General features: G+C 44.1%; 1 protein-coding gene across 1 annotated transcript in view; it reads left to right on the top strand.

Moving 5' to 3' along the window:
• The window catches only part of PLXNB2 (plexin B2), a gene marked incomplete at its 3' end in the record, with an annotated part of 81,335 nt that overhangs the window by 31,744 nt on the left and 36,879 nt on the right, over positions 1–12,712 (top strand). The window contains exon 14 of the mRNA XM_080636246.1: positions 1,421–1,529. Coding sequence (XP_080492372.1) covers positions 1,421–1,529 — 109 coding nt within the window. The remainder of the gene's footprint in view (positions 1–1,420; positions 1,530–12,712) is intronic.

The raw sequence follows: 12,712 nt of genomic DNA, 5'->3' as shown, positions 1-12,712 counted from the left end.
CCAGGGGCAGGAAAGCAGTGAGATTTAAGGCACTTAAGGCTGCTTTCTGGCTCTGCAATGATTTAATTGTTGGCCTTCAAGAAGTCATGCTCTCATTCTTTGTAGTTTTCCATTTGCAATGTGGGGGAAGGGAGGCAATGCCAATGCTGGGGAAGGGAGGGAACTTTTCTCAACTAAAATCTGTGCTAGCCATGCTACGGCGCTTCTCCCCCACACCTCCCGGCCCTGGCCCCCGGCTGCTTTCCCTAGCTTGACATATGGTAAAAATTCCTCCAAAGGCACCATTTCCTGTTTCTGCCTGACAAGAAGATACAACTTCCAAGAATACAGTAGAAGGATGATGAGGAACAGACTCAGGCAGCCGTACACATGCCAGGACATGCAAGAATTTAAAGAATTTTGTCCATTTGCCAGTACCCAAGCAGAAAAGTCTGGAGTGATCCGGAGAGGGACTTTACAATCCTTTTATTATAAGTCCCGATTTAAGTACATTATACTCAGTAATTTAGGGGGTTTGGTGGGTTTGGTTTGGTTTGTTTTTTCTATTTGAGTTTTTCTTTTTTAAGTAGTTGTGCACTGCTTAAGGAAAACCAGCAATAATCCTGCAGGGAAAAAGCAACGGAAATGAGCAGTGATCCTTGGGGTGTGTCCTATATGAAACTGCCTGTGCAGGCGGCAAACATTATATACCGCCTTATCTAACTGTATTATCAGCTCTCCATTAAGCATTTGTCACGGTTTTCAAGTATGCCAAATCTATGCTGCATTTTCATACTTGGATTCTGTGGATTACATGTTTGAAATAAAAATGTAAACATCCTAGCTGTCATTCTGCAGCAATGTTAGTTAAGGCAGGGTTTTCTTGGCCAGTGGTCCTTGACCTCTGATTTTGTGGGGGTTATCTGAGGTTTTATTCCCAGAGAACAGTAATTATAAAGGGAATTTGATCTTAGGTGTGAAAATACAGTAGTTTAAAGATGAAAGATAGCAAGATGCACAACAAAAGTATCAGCAGTTAAAACACACAAAGTTATAAGACAGCTGACAGTCTGATTCTTACAGCAAGGGAGTTCTTTGTGTTTTTCAATGTCACAAGGTCCAGTAAAACCCTTGTGTAGGGTTGGAGCAGCAATCTGACTTGTGGGATGAATTGGAATCTTCTGTAGAAGGGACCTCTACTAACGGATTGCTAAACTAGCTGTTGTGTAAAGTGCTCAGGTTTCAATTTTACCTACCTTTAGATAGAAGAGTAAACTATTCTTGGGTGTTTTTGCTGGGAATCTGAGGCAGCATTCAAAAACCTTGTGTAGGATAAGGCAAAGTTAGCGCTTTTCTGGTGGCGTGTGTGGTAGGTCACATACATTGCGTTGGTATTGCAGCTGTTACTTCCAGCAGATAAGCTTGCATTCTTTCTCACTAGGATTGTATGTCAAGTTGGACCAATGAATGAACCAAAACAAGGTCAAATTGAAGTTAACATAAACGGAAAACTGGGTAAATCACCAAGTGAAGTGCTGTTTACATACCAGGTAAGTGCATTTTTTTTCAGAGACCTGTTTTATACACTGTGCATGACTGAATTTGGAAGTTAACCTGTTAAGCACAGAGGCACAGAGTCACATGTATTTCCCTTACAAGCTTTGTTTCATCAATAGCACTTTCATTCAAGAATGTTAAAAAACACTTAACTTCAGCATTACTTTATACAAAGGGTGTGCCAAAAATTCATTCTGATCAATACAGCCAGTGTCTGAAACAGGATGTTGTTGTTTGCAGTTCAAGTTAAAAAAATGTGGTGGAATGATGTGGATGTGGTGGATGATGTGAAAGATGCTCCATCCCTGGCGGTGTTCAAGGCCAGGTTGGACAGAGCCTGGGTTGGCATGGTTTAGTGTGAGGTGTCCCTGCCCATGGCAGGGGGGTTGGAACTTGATGATCTTAAGGTACTTTCCAAGCCTAACTATTCTAGGATTCTATGAAAAGGAGCTGTAATAAGTTTATTCAGTAGTGACATAGTATCTCTTAAGTGTCACTATTGAATAAAAAAGAATCAGCACTGCAAAAAATTACGTATTCTTTAGAAGCACAGTTGGCGCACTGTTTTAATGACAGTGTTTAGTCTAGCCAATGCTCTTAATTACAAGAAGGGATGCGGAGCAGCTGAAGAATAAGTAATGAAGATACATTAATTTTTTAATAATCTATTTCATTCAAAAATACGTCATGCAGAGCCACAGACAGCGTGATGTGTGTTCATATCACACATACGCTTTGTTTTCAGTGTCACTATGAAGGAGAATTTCAGTTGTGTCTTAATTACTTTACCCTAAACATGGCCCTAGGTTACAGCTGGTCTGCCCTGTGGTTTAGCAGCATGAAGTTTTATCTATATCAGGCCTTCAAAATTTTTAAGAGCCTGTGATTCTGATAGTTGAGAGGTTTAAATAATCTCTGTCCTCATATTGATATTTAAAATTACACCTGTAAACTGTAAAACTTTAAAATATAAAGAGTTGGTTAGGCTTTTATCTTCTCCCTTATTTCTACTTCTGTCTCATTAATTCTTGACATCTTGTGAGAAGGAAAGGAGCTGGCAGTAAGCGGTGGAGTAAGTCAAGAATGACATTCACCTGACAGGAGGATATTCTTGTTTTCGCAAATCAAATGAGTATTTTCCATAATTTCCAAGCAAATAATTCCTTTCCCTGGTGATATTGCTACAAAAAGAAGAAAAAACACCCTTTTTGCTTGAAAATGTGCTCCGTTCCATTGTGGAAATGTAGGTTACAATGAAGTCTTTCTTTGCCAATCTTATGTGTCATAACTAGAGAACAACATGATCTCCCATGTTTATGTGTGTGGTCTCTAGGACAAAGACTATCATGGTAAACCCTGCACAAGATGAGATTTTGACATTAACCAATTGTGTTGGGTACATTTTACACCACCTTTCCTATGCTTCTCCTGTGTGTAAAGATTCTCCCATGGTTTGCATGAAAACCACATGAAGATGTTATGGAGTGTGTTGAAATGTAAGCTGAAGCCCCCATGTAGACTTCAAAGCCTGACTGTGAATTTGTTCTGGTGTCATTCCTTGCTCAGCCCATCTGGGAGACAAGATAAGCAGCCACCACTTTGGCTGCTTAAGGGAAGGATTCTTGATTGCTCATCAGTGAGGCTCTAGGAGAAGCCACTGTGCACAGGCATCACCCCTGCGGATGTTTTCCTGCAAGTCCAAGACTCCCTGTGTGCCCATGTCTGCCTGCATTGAGGTTACTGAAATATCAGATAAATATCAGTTATCTAAGCTAACTGCTGATAAAAAGCATTTTAATTTACCGCAAAAATCTTTCCATGGGGACTGTATTTACAAAATGCAAAGCAACGGCAAGTAATACAGCTCATGCCTTAAAACTGGTGAAATTCGTTTCTAGTTTCATTTCTTTTAGTTTCACAAGAAAATTAAGCCAACTGTGGACTGTATTGGGATTAAAGTCAGTACAGGGTGGTGAATTGACACACACCTCTACAAGTGTGACAGGAGGACTTCGGCGTACAAACAGATAATCAGAGCAACAATTGTGTCAGTTGATATTGTCTTAAAAACTACAATCTTGTTTCACTTCTATTTTCAGGCACTTCTTTGGCTACTTCTTTCAGCAAACGTGAAATCTGAGCTTTGTTAAAAGCCTGTTCCATTTTGTGTATACAAAGGAAAGAGAACACTTTTCTTTCCAAGAGCCTTCTTAAAATAAATTTTCTGTTATGTATTTCCACCTTTCTTTGGCACATTGTCTGGCTACCCTCCTGCTGGTAATTATCACAGAATCATAGAATAGTTAGGGTTGGAAAGGACCTTAAGATCATCTAGTTCCAACCCCTCTGCCATGGGCAAGAACACCTGACACTAAACCATGCCACCCAAGGCTCTGTCCAACCTGGCCTTGAACACCCCCAGGGATGGAGCATTCACAGCCTCCCTGGGCAACCCATTCCAGTGACTCACCACCCTCTCAGTAAAGAATTTCTTCCTTATATCCAATCTAAACTTCCCCTGTTTAAGTTTGAACCCGTTACCCCTTGTCCTGTCACTACAGTCCCTGATGAACAGTCCATCCCCAGCATTCCTTGTAGGCCCCCTTCAGATACTGGAAGGCTGCTATGAGGTCTCCATGCAGCCTTTTCTTCTCCAGGCTCAACAGCCCCAACTTTCCCAGCCTGTCTCCATACGGGAGGTGCTCCAGTCCCCTGATCGTCCTCGTGGCCCTCCTCTGGACTTGTTCCAACAGTTCCATGTCCTTTTTATGTTGAGGACACCAGAACTGCACACAATACTCCAAGTGAGGGCTCACAAGAGCAGAGTAGAGGGGCAGGATCACCTCCTTCGACCTGCTGGTCACACTCCTTTTGATGCAGCCCAGGATACGGTTGGCTTTCTGGGCTGCGAGCGCACACTGAAGCCGGCTCATGTTCATTTTCTCCTCGACCAACACCCCCAAGTCCTTCTCTGCAGGGCTGCTCTGAATCTCTTCTCTGCCCAGCCTATAGCTGTGCCTGGGATTGCTCCGACCCAGGTGCAGGACCTTGCACTTGTCATGGTTAAACTTCATAAGGTTGGCATCAGCCCACCTCACAAGCGTGTCCAGGTCCCTCTGGATGGCATCCCTTCCCTCCGGCGTATCAACCGAACCACACAGCTTGGTGTCATCGGCAGACTTGCTGAGGGCGCACTCAGTTCCACTGTCCATGTCACCGACAAAGATGTTGAACAAGACTGGTCCCAACACCAACCCCTGAGGGACACCACTCGTTACTGGTCTCCAGCTGGACATCGAGCCATTGACCACAACTCTTTGCGTGCGGCCATCCAGACAGTTCTTTATCCACCGAGTGGTCCACCCATCAAATTGATGTCTCCCCAATTTAGAGACAAGGATGTTGTGTGGGACAGTGTCGAACGCTTTGCACAAATCCAGGTAGATGACATCAACTGCTCTGCCCCTGTCCATCAGTTTTGTAGCCCCATCATAGAAGGCCACCAAATTGGTCAGGCAGGATTTCCACTTAGTGAAGCCATGCTGGCTGTCACCAACCACCTCCTTGTTTTTCATGTGCCTTAGCATGCCTTCCAGGAGAATCTGCTCCAACATTTTGCCAGGCACAGAGGTGAGACTGACTGGTCTGTAATTCCCCAGGTCATCCATTTTCCCCTTCTTGAAAATGGGGGTTATATTTCCTTTTTTCCAGTCATTGGGAACTTCACCTGACTGCCATGATTTTTCAAATAAGATGGCCAGTGTCTTAGCAACTTCATAATGAAAAGAATGAAAGAATTTTAAATTATGAAAGAATCATAAAATGGTTGAGGTTGGAAGGGACCATCAGGGATCATCTAGTCCAACCTCCCTGCTCAAGCAGGGTCACCTAGAGCACATTGCTCAGGATTGGATCCAGACAGCTCTTGAGTATCTCCAGGGAAGAAGACTCCACAACCTCTCTGGTCAACCTATTCCAATGCTCAGTCAGCCTCACAGTGAAGTTCTTCCTCATGTTCAGGTGGAACTTCCTGTGTTTTACTTTATGCCTGTTGCCTCTTGCCCTATCACCTGGGGTCACTGAGAAGAGTCTGGCCCCATCCACTTGACACCCTCCCTTCAGATAGTTATATCTATTGATCAGATCTGCCTGAGCCTTCTCCAGGCTGAACAGACCCAGCTCTCTCAGCCTTTCCTCATGAGAGATGCTCCACACCCTTAATAATTCCAGCAGCCCAGAGCTCCAGATGTTCCAGATGTTCTCACATGAAGGTCAACTCTATCACCTTGTCTTCCTGTCCTGTCTTTCCTAACAAGTGTGTAACCATTCATGACATCATTCCAGTCATGTGAACTATCCTGCCACGTCTCTGTAATTGCAATGAGATCAAAGCCTAATAACTGCACATAGATCTCTAATTCTTCCTGTCTGTTTCCCATACTCCGTGCATTGGTATACATGCAGTTCAGAGGGGTATTCAGGTGTGTCAGTTTACCAGGAGGGGTGCAAGAGGATATCCCATATACAGGTCCTGTAGGCACTTGCTTGGCTGCATGCACTTGCTGGAGGTATCCCCACTCAAGCCTTGTGTTGCCGTGCCTGTGTGGTGTCTATAACTCTCCTGTTCCCCACCTTTCTTAGTTTAAAGCTCTCCTTACCAGGCTGGCCAATCCGTTGGCAAAGATGCATGTGCCCTGTTGGATGAGGTGGATCCTGTCTCCCAATCAGCTGCTGATCTTTAAACAAGGTCCCATGGTTCTAGAAACCAAAACCCTGTTGCCAACACCAGCCACACAGCCGGTTGTTTACTTGGTGAATCTGTCTACTCTTCTTCTTGTCGCTTACCTTAACTGAAGGATCGAGGAGAAAGCTACCTCGCTGCCCAGACCCTTGACCACCATCCTCAGAGCTGAAATCCCATTTGATAGTTCCCAGGTTATCTTCAGTATCATTGGTACCCACTTGAAAGATCAGCAGGGGGTAATAGTGGGATGAGTGGACAAGCCTTGGTAGTCTTTCCATGACGTCTCTAATTCAAGCCCCCAGCAGACAACAGACTTCTCTAGACAAGCACTTGGCAGATGGGTGCCTCTGTCCTGCACAGTAGGGAGTCACCACAACAATCACTTGCCACTTCTTCCAGGTCATTCCGCACATTCCACACTGGCACAGGGATCAGTGGCTCAGTTCCTTCACTTGTCATCCTGTGTGGCACAGCATCCAGCAGTTCAGTGCCTTCACTTGAAGTCATACCCAGCTCCTTCTCAGCTTGCAGGGAACTAGACCTGTTTGTCAACTGCAAGTTTTCAGGAGGAACAGGAACCTTTCTCCTTGTATGGGGAGGGACCAGTTATCACTGTTTTCACTGTGCGTTCTGATCACCCGAACCACAATAGCTTCAGCTTTAGCAGTGACCACTCTAAATGCAGTGTGTGGTAGCACAGGGCAGAATTGCACAAATAGTGCATAAGAAGACAATGCAGCTGCTTAGCCTTGTGCGTATACCAAAGATGTCATCATACTCCCCACACTCTCGGTCTCGTACGCATGACTAATGTATACCACTAAAACCACAAAGTCAGTTATCAAGTAGATTAGATATAAGGAAGAATGTTTTTTATGGTGAGGATGGTGAGGCCCTGGCACAGGTTGCCCAGAGAAGCTGTGGCTAACCTATCCCTGGAAGTGTTCAAGGCCGGCCCGGACAGAGCTTGGAGCAACCTGGTTTAGTGGGAAGTGTTCCTGCCTGTGGCAGGGGGCTGGAACTGGATGAGCTTTAAAGGTCCCTTCCAACCCAAACTATTCTATGACTCTAGAAATATTTCTACATTTGGCTGTAGTTGATAACCAGTCTCAACGGTGAGATGCATTTTTAAAGCTGGATTGATGAGGTTGATAGTCGGCCCAACACGGGGCTCAGACTCCTGTTTCTGCTCCGTCTGCCAGCGCAGTGCATTTCTGAGCCTCTATTAAATGGGTCAAAATCCAGTTAAAAGGGAAGCCATGGTTTCAATTTAAAATGATTTCTGAACTAAAATGCCTAGGTCAACAAGAGTCTGTGCTGTGCAGTAAACACTTCATCTATACTTGCTGCATAACAGGGGAGGAAAGCGCTATTTCTCCCTACCCATCACAGTTTCTCTATCCAAGCTGAGCATTGTTCAAGTCCAGCCATTCCAGTGAAATTAAATTCTGGTGATCCCGTCCTCCTCTACTGCCATTTCTGTTCTTTTGCTATAATCAGGATCAGGCAGTAACCATTTTCCAGTTTGGTGAAATAGAAATGAAGTGATGCTAAATTTTAATATCCAGCTATGCAGCACATCTGAAGCACTGACAGCTTGCCTGGTCTCTGAGCAGGTGGAGCAGTAACATGGCTAAAGGCCAGTCCTGCTTTTTCATTTGTTGTTAACTTTATCTGATTTGCTTGTTACTGTAACAGTGAAAAACAGTATCAAAGGAAGGAGTTAAGCTCCTCCTAGATATATAGCCCAGATTTGCTGATCCCGTACAAAGCATGATTCCTTTCTCAGGATACCTTATTCTCAGACTCGAGCCACCGAGGGCTTGCAGCTGGTTCTGGGATCTCTAGCATCTGTTTGCAAGAGTAATTCTGTGAGTTTTAGGGTATGCAGATTAAAAAGACTATATTGTTTCAGAAAGCTCAAATAAATGTAAGATGGTGAAATTAAAGGTAGAACTTCGCAAAAGTGTCATACATTTCTGGGGTGCTGAAGGTAATTTAGGGACTGGCTTAGAAAGAATGACTTTTAGTAAATCAGGAAGTCTATTTACCTAAACAAGATTAGATGAATCAAAAGAGAAGAATGGTGGATAAATTAGAGTCTGATCTAAAAACAAACATGAACATGACTATTCACCATACTGGTGCTTTGAATGTGAACCTGAACAGCACAGTTACATTTAACAAGGTGCAATCTTCTGCTTAATCTACTCCTGACTTGGAAGTTTCCTCTTACTTGCATCCATCCTCCGCTTTCCTTCTTGATATTTGAAGCAATTGCTCTGGAAGCTCTCACCAGTGCAGTGCCAGTACTGCCACAAGGCTTTTGTGGAGGAGTTTAGCTCACTCCTTGATTTTTCTCCCCAAGTCTTTACCTCAGCACATGGATTTTACACCGTAGCTGTGGGGCTTGGGTGGGTTTTTGTAAGTGAGGGGAGTATTACATGCTGGATGCCAATGCAATTGATGCTCATAAGCCACACATCTGCAGCAGTCTATAACTGCTTCCAGAGGATCTTATTTTATTCCTGAGTCCTGAAGCACATCTTGTCTGTGTGCCAGCCTGCACAGGAGCCAGAACTCCTGGGTAGCTGAGAGTTTTAGCAAAGCTGGCCCTTCCTCATGTGGTTATTATTAGACTTAATTCTCTATCATCTGAGCTATGCACTTAAATACATGTCCCACCATCCAGAGCTCGTGGTTCTGCTTGAAAGCTGCCAGTGAACCCTGGCCATATGACAATGCAGACTTTCCAGTCATGCATGCTTCCACTTCTCCATCAAACCTGTCAGCAAGGCTCTGTGGTCTTTTCAGAAAATCATGTGGTGTTTGCCTCATGATCAAAAGATGCTGCCTGCAGTCCAAAAAATTACTTGTTTAAAATATCAGCCGTTTGCATAAGCATCCCATCCACAGCACACAGCACGCAACGTGCGCTGCCAGGCAAATTCTGTGCCTGGGCACCTGCACTGCCAGAAAGCATCTGATCAGCTCACATGGTGTGAGGGTTGAACAAAGCAGCCCCAGAAAGGCAGGACTCAGCTCACTTCTCTGCTGTTGCAGAAATAACCCAGGAGCTGAAGCCTGGCTTGTGTTGTGGATGCTGTGACGAAACGAGCTGGTGGGTCAGGTCAGCCACTGCGGTGAACACCAGGCTGCCAAGAGCACACAATGGAAATCTGGTTGAATATCCTGTGAGTGGGTGGCTTGTTTGCAGAAACAAGAGGCAGGCTCCTTCGAGTCAGAGAACGGAGGGAAGTGGAGGGGGAAAGAGCAATTCCTAACGATTTGTGTGCCCCATTCAGAAGATTAATTTAGCTCCTGTGGTTACCTTTATAGCCCATGAAATGACATTTTGACCTCCAAGAAAGTAGCTGGTGCCTACAGCACCTCATGGTCTGTGCCTTTAATGCCTTGAATATTTGTGTGCATTATATGCAAGGGCTGGCAGAATAATTTGGGAGATAATTTTGGTAACAAACCAGTTGTTTTACAGACCTGTTTCAGGAGCCAGAACTTACCGCTGCTGGGACCAGGGTGAGGAAGCTGAAAGGTTACTTACGGAGGAAAGGATGGATGAGATAAATACAGAGCAATAATGTACTCTGTACACTTGTGAAAATCTTACCCACATGCGTGTGCATTGACATCATGTCCTTGACAGCATCCCTGTGCTCTGCTTATGTGGAAGCACAAGAGCCCATTCCTGCTTGGAAGATGTGCTCTTGCATCAAAGGCAAACCCCTAACTGGAGGTCACTGCCGACAGGAGCCGGCAGAAAGGAGCTTAGGTGGCTTTGCCATTTGCTTCCCATCATGTCCATTTGAACACATCCATCTGTTGCTGGCTTCCCCTTGTGCTGCAGCTGGCATCTCTCATGGTGTCACGGGGCTATACTCTGCCACCCTCCTCTTTTCCCTCCCCAGTTGTCTCTGCTTGTGGTCTGGCACAGTTACGTTTCCTCCAGCACCCCCCTTTGAAGCATAGACTTCATGCCAAGGTTTCTTTGCATCTCTGTTAGTCTCCCCTCCTCTGTTTCCCTCCAACTGTTCCTGAATTTCTGGCCCCTCTTGTGATCTGCCAGTAGGCTCTTTGGTGGGTGGTTGTTTCTCTCTTTGATTTTCTGCACTAGTGAAGGATAAAGTGTAACCAATTTTCTCTCGGTGGTGTAGTTCTTGGGCTAGAAATTGCCTACCTCAGATGAATACTACAGCAGATAGTATCCCTATTTAGAGGGTCATGCCCAGGAATATGAGAAGTTGAAGATATGCTCAGTGGCAGACAAGCAGAAAAGTAGAGAAATGGAAAAAGAAAACATGCAGAACCAAGCTGATGCTCCATAGGAGTGCACTCCTCTTGTTCTTGAATACTGTGCAAGGGGCTAGAAGTGAGCTGGCTGGACATGACAGTGTAAACAGGAAAGCTGCAAAGCAAACAAACCAAGTCAAAAAGAACATAAACCAGCCTGGCAGATCAGATCCCAAGTGTAAGTCAGCTGAGTGAAAAAGAGGTTGAGGGAATGGTTCTCTGTTGCACCTGCATATCTTTAATGAGAAAATTGCAAAGAAGCTGGATAAAAACCAGAAAAGAATAGGAGTAACCCCACTGTTAGCCAGGTGGAATCATGGAATAGATAGACATAGAAGCTGTGCTTTGATTTGACACCAGCAAACCACAGAGATCTAAAATGCTCGGAGCTCTCTGAAAGCTTTTTTCAGCCTGTAAAAGGTATCTTTTACTAAAACTGTAATCAGAAACCTGAAGAAACACGAGATCACCTTCCTAACCGTGCAGAAAGACAAACCACAAGTCATAAAAAATTAAAGACTAAAAAGTTCATTCTAGATTAATAAACAGGCTGAAAAATGTAAGAACTGAAATGTGAATGCTCAGAGGATCTGCAGTAGCTGTGTAAGAGCAGCAGTCATGTACACTGCTAATAAGTAAGTTCATGTCAAAATGTGATTATATGTGGAACAGACATGGAGATAATTTACCATCTAGCATGCAGAAAAAATGAAACTACAATGAAAGCCTTTCTGTGAACAGATTTGTAGGTAAGAGGCAAAGGATACAAGCAAAGAAGAGACTTCTGGCTGTGGTGAAGAAAACAGGACACTGGAAAATGGCCTGAGTGTGAAGTCATATACATACTTGGGCCAGTGTAAGCTGGCTTGCCAGTGCTTTTCTTTTTTTATCCCAGTACCTCTGTGCTGACGAAGCACAGAGCACCTCAGGGGACGTGCTGATGCAAGACAATGATATTGCTGTAAGGCAAAAGCAAAAAATATAGTTTGTGAAGCTCAGGTTGGTCTCTGATGAAAAGAATGCTCCATCCTTGGTGGTGTTCAAGGCCAGGTTGGATGAGGCCTTGGGTGGCATGGTTTAGTGTGCGGTGTCCCTGCCCATGGCAGGGGGATTGGAACTAGATGATCTTAAGGTCCTTTCCAACCCTAACTATTCTATGATTCTATGATTCTATGATTCTATGATAAGTCAGTGACACACAGGAATGCGAATGCCACGTTAGAGAATTCATTGGTATTACAGAGAGAATAAACAAATTTCCTGCTAAACAAACTAGCACTCTTTGAGCATTATGTAATACAGGCAATGCACAAGGACTTGGAAATTGTCGTCGTCTCACTGCTTCAAATTGCAGCAGATAAACATGGCTTTAGAGTAAACCATATCAACAGAATGGGCACCAACCACAGTCACAAAAGCAGAAGAGGTAACCTATTCATAGTGTTACTATCCTTCCAGCAAAGCTGCTTCATAGTTATCAAAGCAGTGGGAAAGCTGCTTTACCAGTTCAGGAGTACTAACCCAGCAGTTTGGTGCTACATGGGAAAGTTGGGTTGCAGGTAGACTTTGAGATTTCTAGCTCAACATTATTACACCTAAGTAGGATTTAAGGAAGGTTTGTATGTGAGGCATGTAAAATGTTTGTATTTCCCATGACTGGGAAGCTACAATCTGCATGGATCTACAAGCAAGAAATCCAGTCGGATCAAAGTATTTCTTCAGGATAAACCATGCAGTAAAGAACAAGTTGCATCTGTTGGCAAGCTGGTCTATATTATCATTGTAGGTGCCTTCCAAGTTGGCAGTATTGGGCTTATGGTTGGACTTGATGATCTTAAGGGTCTTTTCCAACCTAAATGATTCTGATTCTATTTTATTCTGAACATCATAGCTGTGAATGCGCATGTTTTGCCAGAACAGCAAATCTACTTCCTATAAACACAGGGCATGATCGTGAGAGAGATCGTAAGACACTGGGGGATCCCAGCCATGGGAAGTCCCTCTGCTAGGAGATGGCTTGCCAGACTGGGCAAGAAACAGGATTAAGAACATCTGACAGACATTGAAACAGGCTTTTTTAAACTACACTATCAAAAACCCCACATAACAAGGTAATTTGTTACT

Source organism: Psittacula echo (assembly GCF_963264785.1).
Source record: "Psittacula echo genome assembly, chromosome: 1".
NCBI lineage: Eukaryota > Metazoa > Chordata > Aves > Psittaciformes > Psittacidae > Psittacula > Psittacula echo.
The sequence above is the reverse complement of the archived record's forward strand: the minus strand, read 5'-3'. Positions and strand labels throughout refer to the sequence as shown.